This window comes from Pristiophorus japonicus, chromosome 18 (genome assembly GCF_044704955.1).
Source record: "Pristiophorus japonicus isolate sPriJap1 chromosome 18, sPriJap1.hap1, whole genome shotgun sequence".
NCBI lineage: Eukaryota > Metazoa > Chordata > Chondrichthyes > Pristiophoridae > Pristiophorus > Pristiophorus japonicus.
The window spans coordinates 99,167,911-99,185,176 of NC_091994.1; the positions used below are offsets into that span (position 1 = coordinate 99,167,911).

General features: G+C 38.9%; 1 protein-coding gene across 2 annotated transcripts in view; it reads right to left on the reverse strand.

The window, feature by feature from the left end:
• Positions 1-17,266, reverse strand: part of prkcz (protein kinase C, zeta) — a 608,260-nt gene that overhangs the window by 157,359 nt on the left and 433,635 nt on the right. For both annotated transcript variants that reach the window (XM_070860461.1, XM_070860462.1), the window contains 2 exons: positions 3,624-3,721; positions 2,315-2,401 (listed from right to left, as the gene is read on the reverse strand). In XM_070860461.1, the coding sequence (XP_070716562.1) occupies positions 2,315-2,401; positions 3,624-3,721 (185 nt within the window). The remainder of the gene's footprint in view (positions 1-2,314; positions 2,402-3,623; positions 3,722-17,266) is intronic.

Here is a 17,266-nt window from a genome sequence, read left to right on the forward strand (position 1 = left end):
GCCTTACTTCGCGTCACAATTATGTCACAACTACGTCAACTTTTTCCATTATAGATTTCCATATCTACATTTATAATAGAAAGTGCTTATGTTGGCATGTTGAAATTACATCCTCCAGCCACTGATGGCACAAAAGCTAACAAGGTTTGAATCTCCTAGATCATTAGCCTTTACTGGAGAGAAACTCCTACGCTCCAACCAACTCTACTCTGCTTCTGAAACTGTGGCAAGTTTTGCTATTTAATTATAAATAGGTTTGTAAAGCGGGTACTTATGCACATACCATATTAATTTTATATCTGCACAATTTGGTCCTATTATCCCTCGACCTCTAACCACACGTCCTTCCTTCACCCAAAGCCTAAACTTGGCTTCAACTCCTCGTGTGCAATGCTACAGACCAACTAGCAAAGAATAAGTTATATCTATATGATGGAATATCCCAATCATTGCAGTTCCAGGAGCAATTGAAGACAGCTAGTTAAAGAAGATAATGTACTTTCCCTATTTAATTAAGAGAAATTCTTGTAAAATAATTTATTTTCTTTCAGCTTGGTGATGTTTGAGTACTATCCCTTGCTCCGGTCAGCTTCAGCTCTTCTCCAGTGAAACTAGGCACAATGATGGTGAAAAATGGACTGAAAAGATCGGTTTCATCTTTTTCAGGGGCTGGCAATCCCTTGCCACAGCCCAATATCCAACCAATATAAAATTCTAATGATTTTCGACTAGGCTTGTGGTTGGTTTCTTGGTAGGCTGGTCCCCTGTTATTTGGATTAAGAATTTATTGTATGTTCTCATTGCCTTCTGCTTCTGTACTACTTTATCATGGGGACAGTATGATTATTTCTCTTGCTGTAATGTTGTCATTATGCACCTATGCATTTTCCTTGTTTAAGGCTCATCGCTCATTGATTGATTTTCTAGGTGTACGATTACCTATTTAATATCATTTTTCATTGCCTGTCACAAAAGATGCATCAGTCTGTTTAAAAGATTGCAATTATTTTTGATAGTACAAGAAAGTTGTTCAGCATTTTAAGCACTGATAATCTTTACATTAAAGAGAAAAAAATACAAAAAGTATTAGTCAGAGTGAATAGTCATCTTGCAGTCTTTTGACAGTTTGAGGCCAAACAGCAAAATTAACTCAGAAACACAAGAGTTGAACGTATTCCTGACCATCCATTATCTTATATAAGAACATAGAAAATACTAATGGCTATCAATGAACTTTGAGAGCAATCCAATTGAAAGTGTTCAAATAGCGTCATGAACCATTGGAGCAAAGCTGGGGTTGTTTATGTGAGTCACAAAAACTCGAAGACCACGCACAGGCATCTTCCACCCTTCAGGATGTAGTTCGGGATCTGGAATATTAGGTCCTTCATTGAAACACCTGTGAACTCATCCTTTTTTGGCGTGGAAGCAAGTCATCCTCGCTTTGAAGGACTGCCTATGATGATGATGATGATGAATAATTAATTAATTTAGTGAGGCACACCCGATATTTCAGAAATAGATTGTTTTGATTCCCAGTGCAGGCCACAAAGCACGAATTAATGGCACTTTGGTGGCTTTAATGATTACATTGGCCACTCTCTACAAATACTATAGATTTTGAGTTTAGCTATATTACCAGGTTATTTATGAAAGTAACAAAAATTAAGTCTCTACACAACTCCTAACCAATCAGAAACAGTTTTATAAAATTAAACAATGCCATCAAAAGACTGCAAGATGGCTAATACACATTCTCAATAGGTAAGTAGGCAGACAGGAAGGAAGACAGACAGACAGAAAAAGTGAAAAGGAAGAAAGAAAGGAGAAAAAAGAATGAGATTCAAAGAATGCAAGAAAGGAAAGGAAAATAAGCTTATTTTTACGTTGAGTGATGCTTCCTCTCAACTTCCCTCCTATCTGCTGAAACTGCCATATAAAAAGATGAAAGCCCCAGGAAGACATTCAACGCAGAGTTCCGCATACAGTCACAAAATTACATAATAGACAGGCTGAAGAGCTCCAAGAATCGAGTATAATCCCCCCTGTCAGAAACAATGACACATATCATGTTAATTCTGATAACTAGAAAGGTTTAAGTACTTGGCTGAGGTAGCAGTAACTTCTCCAGAGATAACTAAAAGATGCTGATTCTTTCTTCCTGCACCCACCCCAATCAGTCATTCACACTGGCAGCGACCCATTGTCAGACTTATTTGTCTTTCGAGTCATTCAGCTCAGCACTGTCAGCCTGGTAAGTTTGTACTATCTATGATTTTTTTCCATTGTGGGAAGATGTAAAACCTTCGTGTACCTGGCATGTTCTTCGGGAAGCTTCCTCTGTCGTTGCATATGAAACATGAGGTCACCACCATTGACGTATTCTATAACTAGAAACAGCCTGAAACATACCACAGAAAACAAAGTTCAATAAATAAAATGCAAAAACCCTTTGAGAACTGCAATACTCTAATATTTATATACCAAAAAACAAAGTAATATTTGTTTAGAGAATGTTAAACATACTGAAGTGTTCTGTGGTTTCTAAAGTTTCAATATCATAGGGCTCCATACCTTGCATTTTTCAAGGTTTTTTTAGGCTTTAAGGCTTTTAGGCAAATATTAAATGCTTTCAAGTATATTTAAGATTGCTTGTGGTCAAATGAACTTTCAATTTATGATGCACAGGAGCCCAATGTATCAGTCAGTAAAATCAATCCTACCACCACCACTCATTAGATCATGTGGTACAGCATTTCTTCTTGCGAGATCATGTGATTCATTCCTACGAGCCTATTATCTATTAGTCGCTGTCTGATATGATAACTCTACCGCTCAGAAATAAAAGCCATTTTAGAAAATCTCCATGCGTTCATACAATTTACAGAATACACACTCTGGAGTAGGGTTCAAGGAAGTAACACTTAAGTTCATCATTTAGGTCTTGTTTGAATTGTAATCTCAAAAGCGCAATGAGTTACTGCCTTGTAAAAGACAGAACATATATTGTCCTATTTATGCTGGATTATTTTCTTTTAAGAAATACAAAAGACTATAGAGAATTCCTATAGAATCGTGTTACCCTTAACCAAGTACAAAAATCCATAAATACAGCTTTAGGACATCAATTCGAGTGATAGCACCATAGGCAATTAAATCATGCCGCTTGGCAGCTGCATCGCTGGTTTCTTAATACACAACAACTCTCTCGTTGTTGTCATTAAGGTCATAGCCAGAGTGTTCGAAAAAATGGCAGGGAAGATAAACCATCACATTTTTAAAAAAAAATCTTCCCCTTTCTCTCCCTTTGAGTCTGCTTGCTGCCATCTACTAGTGCGCAGGGTGGGCTGTTTGAGTTGCAGCAGGTCAGTTCCCTCCAAGTGCTCCATTCAGTGATGTAGCCTAAAATTGGTGAAATCAACTGATTAATGAAAGCAAATTGGTGTGGTGGACAATCATAGGACTTGAAACCACAACCTTCTGAATGGAAAATATGCCTAAAATCTCGAGATACATAAACTATCTAGGATTTCTGCAGATCCATTAGTTTCAAGTAGAGGGGTCCATTGAAAAAACCAGGGAGAAGAAAAAAAAAAGCAGTTTTAATAAGGACCATTTCTTACCTGCTTTCTGTTTGGAAACAAGAGTGAAGACCAACCAAAAATGGGTTACTGGAGGCCTGCTCAAACACATGTTTTTCTGTCTGTACCCAGTCAATATCCTGTGATGGAAAAGATAATTGTGTCATGCATGTCCTGAATGATAAACCATAAGATACGGATATAAACAAACCTTCGTTAGATTGGAAGTGAGATTTTTTTTACCAATTCTTCCATCACTCCCCCACTCAATTAGGTTAACTATGGCTGAAAAAAGGACCAGAATGTATCTCTTGCCCATTAATCGCCTCCATTCTCCAAATGATGCATAAAACATGGTCATAAAACACTTGAATAGGTTTTGTCCACTGATTATTTTTTGCAAATAGAAGCTTTAGGGTATACTGTAAATATAACATAGCATATACATAGCAGTTATCATGGGCGACTTTAATCTACATAGAGATTGGGCTAACCAAACTGGTAGCAATACGATGGAGGAGGATTTCCTGGAGTGTATTAGGGATGGTTTTCTGGACCAATATGTCGAGGAACCAACTAGAGGGCTGGCCATCCTAGACTGGGTGATGTGCAATGAGAAAGGACTAATTAGCAATCTTGTTGTGCGAGGCCTCTTGGGGAAGAGTGACCATAATATGGTAGAATTCTTTATTAAGATGGAGAGTGACACAGTTAATTCAGAAGCTAGGGTCCTGAACTTAAGGAAAGGTAACTTCGATGGTATTGGCTAGAATAGACTGGCAAATGATACTTAAAGGGTTGACTGTGAATAGACAATGGCAAACATTTAAAGATCACATGGATGAATTTCAACAATTGTACAAATAAAATGGTGTGCTCAACCGTGGCTAACAAAGGAAATTAAGGATAGTGTTAAATCCAAGGAAGAGGCATATATATCGGCCAGAAAAAGCAGCAAACCTGAGGACTGGGAGAAATTTGTTTACTCTCTCTGTTAACTCTTCAAAGAGGTTGGTCAAGCAAAACTTTCCCTCTTGAAATCCATTCTGACTATTCATTATATTATTTTTGTTTTCTAGATGTTTTTCTATTTTCTCCCTAAGTAGGATTCCATTATTTGTTCTACCACCGATGTTAACCTAATTGGTCCATAGTTCCCTGGACATGTTCCATCTACCTTCTTAAATATAGGTATATCCCCCAGTCCTCTGGCATTACACGTTTTTCTAATGAATTATTAAATATGTTTAATAGCAACTCTGTAATCTCTTCTTTAGATTATTTTAAAATGTGGGATACAATCTGTCTGAACCAGGGGTTTTATCCTCTGAGTTTGATTAGTATATTTAATATTTATCTTCTTTTTATTTGACATGCGGGTAGATCATTTCTAAACTCATCTTCCGATGTCATATTCATCTGATCTGTCTCCCTGGTAAATACTGAAGCAAAGTAATTATTTAATAGTTCTGCCATTTTGCTATCGCTGCCTGAGATTTTATCCTGTCCAGCCTTAGTGGCCCTATTTCCATCCCAACTTTACTTTTTTTAAATTTATGTGCCTGTAGAATATTTTACTATTTTGTTTTATGTTCCTTGATAATTAAATTTCATAGTTCCTCTTTGCCTTCCTAATTGTTTTTTTGACTTCTCTCCTAATCTCTTCATATTTTCCCCATTCATGCTGTCCATGTACTTAGTGTATGCTTACTTCCTTGCCCTCAATTTTTCCCTCATGTCTTTATTGATCCATCTGCCCTAATTCCTCCTACAGATGTAACAGAAAGTGCACAAAACCATATTCTAAAAGATGGTGTTTTCTTCCCATCAATCCTACTTGCATCCATTCTGAAGTCAATACCTAGTATATACCTATAACTTAAAGTTGCAAAATGTTATGTTTATTTGTATATTAAACCCAGGAGCTTTCTCGACAGCAGATGAGCAGATTTGAACACCAGGTATGTTTTTTTTTTAAATTTACATTTCTGTATCTATCTTTAAACAAGGGTCATTCATTACTATAACATATGCAATGAGAAAAGAAAATTTAGCCCATCGCTTCCACAGATCACACATAATTTGCAGAATCATGGATTTTTTCCAACATAATGCTCTGCTACTTGGCCTTCCATCTTCCACACTCCATATACCAGTTCATTTAAAACTCTGCTGCCCATATCCTCTCACTCACCCATCACTCTATCCTCAGTAGCTCTGGGACACCAAAGACTCAAATTTAAAATTCTCATCTGGTGTTTAAATCTCTTTCATGGCCCCAACCCTGTTCAGCTTTGTAACTGCTTCCAACACTATAACTCTCTGAACTCTTCATTCCTCTGTCTCTCGGTCTCCTTTGCATTTCTCCTCCTCTGCCTTACTTTTGCAGCTGCGTAGACCCCCTTGCTTAAGAACGTCCTCCCCAAATCCCTCTGCTTTGGAATTCTCGCCCGAAAATCTTCGCCCTCTCCACCTCCCTCTCTTTCTTAAAACCCATCCCTATGACCAAGCTTTGGATCACCCTCTCCGAAAATCTTCCTTTGACTCTGCATGGAATTTTTTTGATTATACCTCTATGAAGGCTACACGAAAGGCACTACAGAAATATAAGTTGTTGTTAATCTACTGACAAAGGTGTTTAACCAAAAGGAAGCTCTATGAAATTTACCCAATTTCTAAAAATCCAAGGTACTTTTACAGTTTTAGTGACAGGAGAGTGACATCAGTGCATCAGCTCCTCACTTTTGCATCGCATTAAACTATCTTCCTTATCCACATTTTGTGTTTACAAATTTATCAATGGGGTGAAGGATAAGGAAGGCTGTTTTAGCAACGTAAATGCAAAGAGCTGGTAAGTAGACATGAGTGAAGTGTAACCTGAACTACAGAAGCACCACCCAAATGTAAAGGTGCATGTAATGAAATTCCAGGGTTTCAATCTAACTATGAGCCTACGTTACTTAACATGGACCAGTTGCATTCATAGGTGGATAATTCCGTAGTGATAACAGTACAGAAACCATATTCTGTTAAGGATTTGATAATTTCTATCTTGTAATACTTCTTTCAATCCTGTTCTTATACAGCTCTTTCTCCCAACATTTTTTTTAAAATTGGCAATGTATTAACTGTCTTTAGTGAGAGCCTAATCCTAACATCTACTAAATAGTAAGGGGTGGAGTTTATGCTCGTTTACGCTAGTTTTATCAATGCAATTTGAGTGGAATCGACGAAACCAGTGAAAAAGATCGGGGAATTTTCAATGTAAGTGTCCAAAACTACTTGTGCTCGCGTTTTCCGAGATGTTTTACACTGGTTCAAAATTCAATTAATCCAAAGTAGGCCCCGCCCACAAAATTGGCCACAACCCCAGATTGAGCTGGTTCGAGAAGGCTCTTCAAATTGCGTTCATTTTCTTAGACACAGTCACTAGCAGACGTGTTTTAAAAGCGTTCTCATATCAAAAATTATTTAATTTACTAAGAAACTGACTCGCGTTCACCCATGAAACTATTAAAAGGTTCAGTATATTTTTTTAAAGTAATTTTCAGTGATTTTAAATCAGGTTGCTCACAGGTGGAGGATGGGACACCCTTATTAAAAATGCTTATTTTTGCTGAAAAACTGATTTTCAGTTTTGTTTCATTTTTCCTTTGTTTTATTTAACATTTCTTGAGTCTTTTTCATTTTTGTACATCAGTTTATTTTATGTCTTATCCTTTTCTTTTTAATATCTGTTTTTATAATTATATAATTTTGAATGTGAGCATTTTTGGTTAATTGGAACACAGAAACAACATGACCTAACTCTCTTCCTACCTTGCTGTAGTGTGATCCAATGACAGTGGAGCTACACTGGGACCCAAGGTTATAGAGTAGCAGCGCTTTATCTAGCATTGTCCATGGAGCTAGAATCCACAACAGTTGTGTTGATGTTCTCTGGGCAGAGATGCTGTGATTAGTGCTGACAGAAACTATTATGATTGTTTGGTAACTTGGGAACTGCAGTAGCTCATTATTTGTTGGAGCGAGACCTACTTTGAACATGCTGTAAACAACATTGATAGAGAAAACCATTAAAATAATTGGGGCAAGGCAGTTCCCGTTAAAAGAAATTGAAGCACTGGAGCAAGACAGAAAGGTGTGCAGTGCGAGCCAAAAGAGGGAATTCACAAAATTTGGATCTTCTGAGATTGAAGCCACACTCACAATACTATTACTCAGGACCTGGCCTCAAGCAACAGGGGATATTTAAAACTTGATCTTGGCAGTGGCAGAAATCAGAGTGACATCCTGAGTCAATCAAATTATTAAAAGCAGAAATGGAGGCATGTGTCACATGATTCCCACAGACCAGATTACTAAAAGGTGAAATGGATGGAACAGATCACTCAGGTGGTTAGTGGAGGTCTTGAACTGAATGTACTTTATTCGATAGATAGATGGACCGATATAAAGGGGGAAAAGCTATTCTGTTGAAGTTTGCTAATTTGTCCATGTGTCAAGTTCTAGAATTATAATCCAAGGCAGGGCCACTCAACAAATTTTGTTCAAAAGTTTGTGTGTTGCTCAAGGGCTACTCTCACAGGCCATAGGACAACTCCAAGTACTTATTTTTAACAACGGTGTATCCCCTCTTCCCCCAACAGAAATCGAAAGACTAACTACTTTTCTGAACTGGACCGTCAACATTTGTTTCCTAAACTAGTTATCTAAAGCTTGATGGTCAAGCAGACATTGCAAGTATTCTGCCCCATACCCAAGCCAAGAAGACATGCTAGAGACCTGCCTCCACAGAATGTACCTCAGCGATGGGGTAGCAGCAACAATGGTCTCAATAATTTTCAATATAATATGCTGAGCCTCAGTCCAATTTGAACCATTTGCGATTGATTTTTCCAGTATGAAAAAATTTTCCTGATTGGGGTTTACAGATTGAAAAGGCAGCCTAGCAGACAGAGATCTCCGGAGCCTGAAGCTTAAACATGTTCCCGTAGGCTGAAGTCTCCAACTTATTCTCTTGTGTGGCGACGTGTAATACAGGGAGGCAAATGGAGAGGAAATACATATTCTCCCCCGCCCTCACACACATGCATATTGAATATACAAAACAATATAAAAACTCTTACTTCTTCTGCATCTCTTTCCTGCTCCTTCAACCCATATTTTTGCAATGTGAACAATACACTCAGGCCACATGTACTGTTCTCTGAAGAGGTTTAATTTACAAATTGCGCAAAATTTCTGATGGCATTCGATTGGTCTATTGGCCAATAAAATAGAAAGATAATTTTATTGGCCAAATAGCCGAATCGCAAAACAGTGTGGGTATCATAAACATGTGGTTGAACATAAAGCTTCAGCTATCCTTAGAACAGTATTACTACATGTCTCTTTTTATGTCGCTCCTCATGACTGAGCCCTAACTCTCCGAACTATCCTTGAAACGCATCTCCAAACCTACTGCAATTCTGAACCCATTCAATTCAAATCAAAAATATGAAATGTATCTCCAAGGGGAGGAAATTCCATAGATTTGAAGACAAAATTCTAGCTTTCTTGTGGGACATGTTGAGGATGTGAAAGGCTCAATAAAAATGCAAGCTCTTTCTTAAACTAGATTGTGATTATAAAACCCTTAATTACACCCATACTACACTTCAAAGATGGTTATTGACATTGCACGAGTACATTAAACAAAATATAATCATGAATAAAATATTAATGTATGTTTACAAACTGCAATTGCAACATCCACACAAGAGGAAACAATTAAAATTCCAAGCAAACATGATTTTACGATATTGTGATAGCCGTTCCATGGTTGGCTATTGTTTCAGTGGTGAGCTAAGATTTTTTATTTTGATGTTCTGAACTAAATACAGAACCTGTTTTTGTTTGGATATTGGCAGGACATCATAAATGAAGTTGCAAGCGCTGAGTTTTGTGTCCTGTACAATACAGATCCATGTACAAACTACAATATCAATAATTCATAAGCTAGAATTTTGAGTAAATGAGGACCAACAAATCCTAAAGTTTTAATCCTACTGCACACATTATTATAGGGTTTTAACCAAGGACTAAACCAGTAAGTCATCATAATGGGTAGACTGTGATAACAGAGTTTCTTATAATGAGGTTTCATTGCACATTTTGCAACCATTTCAAATGAATGGCAAGACCTTTTTTATCTGTCTGCTACCAGTTATGTGTCTTGTGGTGTTCTCCAGTTTCAATTTTTAAAAAAGACTGCTTTTAAAAAAAAAATCTGATTACATTTCAATCTTTCCATGACTCATCAACAGATGGATTGTCTCTGCTCTTATATTTGTGCTAATTCCTGCTCTATTGGGATATAAAACAATATTTATAGCCCACAGCATGTAAGCAAGTTTGTTCATGGCTTTAAGTGACTTAAATCGAGTACGCAATAACCATCAAGACACTCATTGTTAAAAGAGGCAATATTAAAAGATGCATAATATTTTATAGGTATTTGTTACGCTTTTTAGATTCCTTGGCACTTTCTTTTCACACTAGCTCCTCTGTAACCAACAGAGGATTTCTTCTGTGGGTCAAGACTAGCCCTGGATTATGGGTTGAGTTCTCATTCTGCTCTTGCTCAATCTCTATCCACTTCCCTGGTGTCGCTCAAAATACAACCGTCTGTAGTTAAGCAGTGATCCAACCCAAGTTCTCTCGCCACCCCAAATTGCCTTCCCATTTCTCTCCCCCTCTGCTGAAGGTGCTCGATTATAGTTCCGCAAGTGCAGACAGTCCTCCGGTAACTTGTCCAAATGATCATTCTTCAAATTTGAAAGCCAAGACAGTATTGGCAGACTACTCAATAATAAAGGCCATCACAGTTGAGCCCAATCACCTCCTCACCTGATGTTCCCATGCAGACAATTTCCAGCAGGCCTCACTGGATAACAATTAAGAGGCAGGAGCCCTAACCTAGGGACACTTAGAACATTTGTAGCATCCCCACCGCAACCCAGATAACCAGACAGACCAGTGAAATCCGCGACCTCTCCCATCTGTATGCCCCAGTATCATACAGGCCATTCAGTCACGAAGCCATCAGGGAAATTCATGGTCCTTCTGAAAATTGGACAACGTGAGAGTCAAATGATTTGGGATTCTACCTCTGCACTGCTAGAGGAACCGGATCATCAAAACAAATTATGGGAAAATCAAGTGTGAGCAAAACAAAGCAATACAAATACAAGTGAGCAGGAAATAAAAGAACTGCAGCTTATACATTTATTCAATACAAGGAGCTTTCAAATTTGCACAGGGGGCACAAGAAATTATCCTGCATCAAGAGGAACATATAAAAATAATACAAATATATACACACATGTACGTGTGCGCATACACACGTGTCAATCTCCTGTGGCAGTGCATTCAAGAAGTCAAGACCAAATCTGGTCTTCAGATGAATCAGGTAAAAAAACAAGGATTATTAGACCAGGACACATATTTGGAATTTAGTTCCCATTTTAAAGTCATACAATTTACCCTTATTTTTATATTTCCATTATTCATTCCTATATCTACATTTATAATTAAAACTGCCGATGTAAACTTGTAACGGTGTAATCACACCCTCCTATCAATGTGAATGCTGCTGCATTTCCTCTGGGCAGAGGGTGTAATTACAGCATGAAAAGCCTACATAGGGAGTTTCCAGTATAAATATGGAATAGAAAAATTTTCGACAGAGAAAGATGGCAGGAAATAAGTGTAGATGTTTATATAATACATATATAAATGTTGTGGCAGTACTTGCAGTGTTTGCACATCGAGAAAATAAGGTAGTTTTGAGTTTCTGTAAAGTTGGTGTGCTGACAGATGGATATCATCACAAATGATAGCTCCCTCTGTTCCCAGAGCATGGGATTAATACAAATAAAATAAGGCTGACTTCATGACCTTTTGTCACAATACTTATGATGGGTGCAAATGGCCACATAAAAAGTAGGGATGGATCAATGGAGACAGAAAGATTTAAAACAAACGCACTGCAAGTAAACCTACAATTATTTTCTTGGTACAGAACAGATGTGTGACAATGATGCTACTTTTTCACCCCAAAACCTATCCCCCACCCTCGGAAATATTTTTGAGACATCTATAAATTGTAATGTTATGCCATTTGCCCTTTCTACACTGAATTGAGCAAAATAAGTAGACAATGAGTAAACATCAAGGGCTCAATTTTCCCCCCAGTGATTTGCGCCGTTTTTTTTGAGCAGGCTGCTTTTTTTGGCCCAAGTTAAAAAAAAACAGAGGTAAGGAAATCAGCGCAAGTAAGTGCAGCAGATGCCAGGACAGCAGCAGCAGGAAAGTTAAGAGAGAGGGGGAGAGAGAGAGGTTTGGGATGGGAGAGGGGTTGATGGGGAAGCTTTTCAGTGTAATTAGGTGCGGGGACGGGGAGGGAGGAGGCCATTTGGCCTGGGATGGGGCGGGGGAGTAGACCGAGAGGCCAGTCGGCCTGGGATAGGGGCGGGAGAGCGCACCGGCAAGCCCTTCGGCTTGGGCTAGGGGCGGGAGAGCGCACCGGCAAGCCCTTTGGCCTGAGCTATGGGCGGGGAATGGGAGCGGCTTTAATAATTGGAGATAAGTTGCTGCAATATATTTTAATGTGTTTTTAAATTGATGCAATGTGTTTTAATGCTTCGGGAGCTGGCTGCATGTTTCATTTTGCAGCCTCAGCTCGCATTTTTCCCGGTTACCGTGGCAACCCAATCTTTTTGGCGCAGATCAAGGCTCCATCCCCAAAACTAAAGGACAGGTTAGGCCATGCCAAAATGAAGAAATCCAACGGGGAAACTTTGAACATTTTTTTTTTGGCATACTTAGGCCCCCAAAAAACTCTTCAAGTACGCCAAAAAAATGCTTTGGGGAAAATAGAGCCCTAAATCTGTTTCAAATGTCAACACAGCTTTTACAATGGGAAGAGTTATACCAAACTATTGTGATCAGTTATTCTGTATAAGCTGCCATAGTTTCTTGGTGCTTCGCTATAAATTGCTGCATGAAAGGGTCTCAATTGTATCATAAAGGTAAGGGATGTAATGAATGAAAGTCATGTACTTTTCTGTAAGGGAACAGAAAGAGGCAACTATGATGGTTCTTCCCCCTGACCCCTCTCGCTGATGACTGTACAGCACAGAAGCTAGGAGCAGGCCATCTATTACTTCTTTCAGGCAGCTACAGCAATCGTAAAAAATAGGGTAGAAAATATAAAATGATTGACAATGCCAATTATTTAGTCAGCCAGAAAAAGTGCTTACATTTAAGTCTCTATATAGACTACAGATGTTGCTACTTGGCTTAGTTGCTCTAATTAGTGACATTGTGGTTGAAGTACATCATGTTTATACTGGTACTCATCGTGAGTGATACAACTCACTCAAGTAGTACCACTGAGAAAACATCCTCAGATTTGTTGCATTTAAACTATGGCATTTCTGACTTAAAGCACCTACCTACGCAAACATGCAGAACAAACAGCACTGTTTTGATAGTACATGACCTTACAGAGCGCTCCTAGTTACCTTATGATGACTGACACTGCAGCCCTACCTTAACCGCAAGTGCATCATTCTCATCAGCAACAGCTTCAGCCTTCGGGAGATGAGAAAGATTGTGTAATTATTAATCTTCTTCAGTTCCTCCCTTCCCTCCGTAATCTGAAGGCTTTGAAAATCCAACTTCACTCTTACCTAACTATTACCACTCAATTTATCTAGATGTCTGACATTGTTGTCATTCTATCATCTAGGTTTCTCAATTTACAGAAATCCAAATTTCATTCCTACTTTTTGTAACTGCTCTTTTTTTGCCTCTACTCTGTAAAAAGATTCCAGCAAATGCTTACTAGAGGAAGATGGGAGCAGACATTTATTGTTTCATTGAGTATCTTCACACAGTAAAACCACTTTCAAATATTTAAGCTCAACAATCAGATTTATGTTTTGGTAGCCTCACTTTGAACTTTGGCTCATGCCTACCACTTTTATTTGAACAATAAAGATGTAACATGCATAATATATTGATTATAGTGTTGCTATTGCACCAGTAAATTGGCCAAAATAGTGTGCTACAATATATTCGAACACTGATAAGCTCTTATCCTATCCCGGAAGCATAACTTTCTTCAATACAGTTACAAAAATAAAGTTTTTATCATACTTATGAAAATGAAGAAAACCAAAATTAAAGAGATTTTACACTTCACAATGCACCACTATTATGCGTTAAAGAGAAATGCTTGTAGTTAGAGGAGAATACATAGGGGAAGTACCTCAAACTAAATTGAGGGGTACAATTATACACACTTTTCTACCTCATTGATTCCTCTTTTAGGTTTGCGAATACACAGAATGCAACCAGCAGACAATGCTTAAAGGTGTTTTAAAAGAAAGCACAGAAATAAATCAGTGATATTCTCAGGCATGGCTTCTGCAATGGAGATGGATTAGAGATATAAAAGCTCAGAAAAAATATCCAAAAATGGGAGGTGTGGGGCGGGGGGGGGGGGGAGAAAGAGGGGAACTCTAATCTGTCATAAATCCTCAATTTGTTTTCTTTCGATGGGAACACAAGAGAGCTGGTTTATCATTGCACAATTCCATAGTGGTGGCCTAAGAACCGCACAGGCAATTCATCATCCTGTCAGTGACAAGGTTTCACAATAAAATTTATTTTATGTTCCGTCACCATGACCGAATTTTAGGCATTTAGACTGATATAAACTGTTTATTAACACCTATTTCCTGTTTAGTCTCGCACTCCTTGCAACATGAGTCAACTCTAGCTTGTATGTCTGATACATCGTGGATACATTACTTTTTGCTGACACGGCAAGGGTAAAGATATAACATGATAAAACGATTTGCTGCATTTATGGTTTCTCTTTGAAGGTTGTGCACCATCAAGAATTTCTGGTCTGCAAACCTAAAATTCCTACTTCCAAACTAAACTGCTGATTTTAATCAAAGATGGTGGTGAAAATGCCAAACTAGCACCAATAGTTACTAAAATGAATTAGACTCTGTATTAGAATCAAGGGTGACGGAAAAGCACATTGTTCCTAAAGTAATAGATTTAACTTTTGAATTTCCCAGCTGCCTGATGGCTCAGTCGGCAAAGACAACACTGTAACTGAGCGACACAATCCAGTAGGTTTGATTCCTAGCTTATGCTGAGTTGAGTGATCTCAATCAGGATGTTGCAACTGGCTTGAGCTACCCTGGGCTAAGGAGGAGAGGGGAAATATGCAGCCAGGATTCGCACTTGGCTACTGAGTGAGCCACTGCTGGATGTATGTGCAGACACACATCCAACATGGGATTGTGCTTGTCTACAATGCCCCTCCATGGCCAAATATGCTGCTATGACTCACTATCTGGGCTCAAACATTATGAATGATCATTGGCTGAAGTATCTAGATGCCTGTGGATTCATACTGTGGCAGCTTGGAATTCGGCATCTGAGTGTGCGCAGACGCAGGCATCGTCTGCGTACTGTAGTTCGATGACAGAGGATGAGACGACCTTCGATCTGGCCTGGAGGCGGCGGAGTTGAACAAATTCCCGTTTGTCCTGTAATTTAGCTCCACTTCAGCGGGGAGCTTGCTGAGGGTGAGATGGAGCATTGCAGCAAGGAAGATCAAGAAGAGCATTGGTGCGATGACGCAGCCCTGCTTGACCCCGGTCCGAACGTGGAATGGGTCTGTGATGGATCCGTTGGTCAGGATGCTGGATGGGCCACATCGTCCGCATGCCTGACATGAGACTCCCAAGACAAGCGCTCTACTCGGAGTTCCGACACGGCAAGTGGGCCCCAGGTGGACATAGGAAACACTTCAAGGACACCCTCAAAGCCTCCTTGAAAAAATGTAACATCCCCACCGACACCTGGGAATTCCTGGCCCAAGACTGCCCAACATGGAGGAAAAGAATCCGGGAAGGCGCTGAACACCTCGAGTCTCTTCGCCGAGAGCAAGCTGAAGCCAAGCGTTGACAGCGGAAGGAGCGCACGGCAACTCAGGCACCCCACCCACCTGTTCCTTCAACCACCGATTGCCCCATCTGTGACAGAGACTGTAGGTCCCGCTTTGGATTCTTCAGTCACCTGAGAACTCATTTCTAGTGTGGAAGCAAGTCATCCTTAACTCCGAGGGACTGACTATGATGATGATGACTGTGGCAGCATGAATCAGCACCTTCAGGAAAAAGTAAAACTAACGAGACTTAGCCAAAAAAAAACCTTTAACTTGTCCAAAAGCATCCTTTCTGTAAAGAGAGAGCAGCACTTACACTATCTTTGACGAGAAATGTTTATCTCATCATTAGGATAATGATGGGGTAATAAATACACAGTGACCCAGAGCCCCATTTCATCTGATTATCTGTTTGGGCAGGTGAATATCTGGAAATAGATCAAGCTGTTTCTATTTCCAATAGCATCCTTATAAAGCCAACCCTTACTGCCAGCACACCTGCTGGGCATGTATAATTATATTAATGTCATCAGAGCACTGTTTATAGCCATCTTAAAAAACAAAAGAAATGCAGATTTTATAAACAGAGTTTATATTCAGATGTAGACATCATTTTGGTGTGGAGGAGAAAATATTTCTCAATGGTGAATTTGGTCCAGGCTGTGAACAAGTAATAAAATTCAACACTGGTTGTGATAAAAGAATTTTAATGAAAGAAGTGTGTATTTTTCAGGGGAAGGGTGTTAGGACCATAACATGACTTTAGAAGTACCCCATCCCGAATGAGATACCTCAAGAAAATGCAAAACTCCAGTTTGCTTATTAATTTCAGAAGAATATGTAGCACCATCCATATGTTGACTCAGGTTCATATTTTGGAACCATCTCCAAAAATTGTGTGTGTTTTTTTAAATTCTGTTTTACACAAAAGGTACTATAATTCCTAGATAAGGTGTTGCAGCCATTCTCGCCACTCCTCACTGTTATTAGAAAAAGCATTCAATATAGCATCACGTTTCCTAGAAATATAATTTTAGAAAATGAATATGATAGAAAGTATGCTTTTTAGGTTTTTTTCCAAAGAAACCTTCCTCTTTCAAAGCACTTTATTATGCTCAGAGCAGCAACTAATAAAGGGTAAAAAGATGGAATGAAATTTTCAATCAGCACGTCGGTAGAGAAGGTCGGATGCTGACCTTACACAATGTGATGACAATTGATTCTGCAATAATTGGTCCTGCCAAGAAAGGCAGCAGCAGCTTTCCTTCGAATATGAACTAACCATCTTTTTTTGGTTAAAACTGCACAGTAAGGTATGCAATTGCTTCTGATGCCTAGTCACCAGGCTTAGAGAGATGACGATCCCTAACTCTTCAGCAATGCACCATTCCAACATTTGAGTATTTTCTTGAACACATGCCAAAGTGCAGTTTACCTTTTCAGGAACAATTCGTGATGATTTCTACAAGACATCAAGCGAGTAAATACCTCAAGTAAATACAAAATGTTCAAGTAATGATCAGAAACCACGGGCTAGAACCTCCACTTTTTTTGCATGCTTAACGCCCACTTTACCTCTGAAATGACATATAACGTCCATATATCACCCACGTTGGCATAAAATGGAAACTGACGGCCATTTTTAGGAAACTTGTCGCCAAGCGTT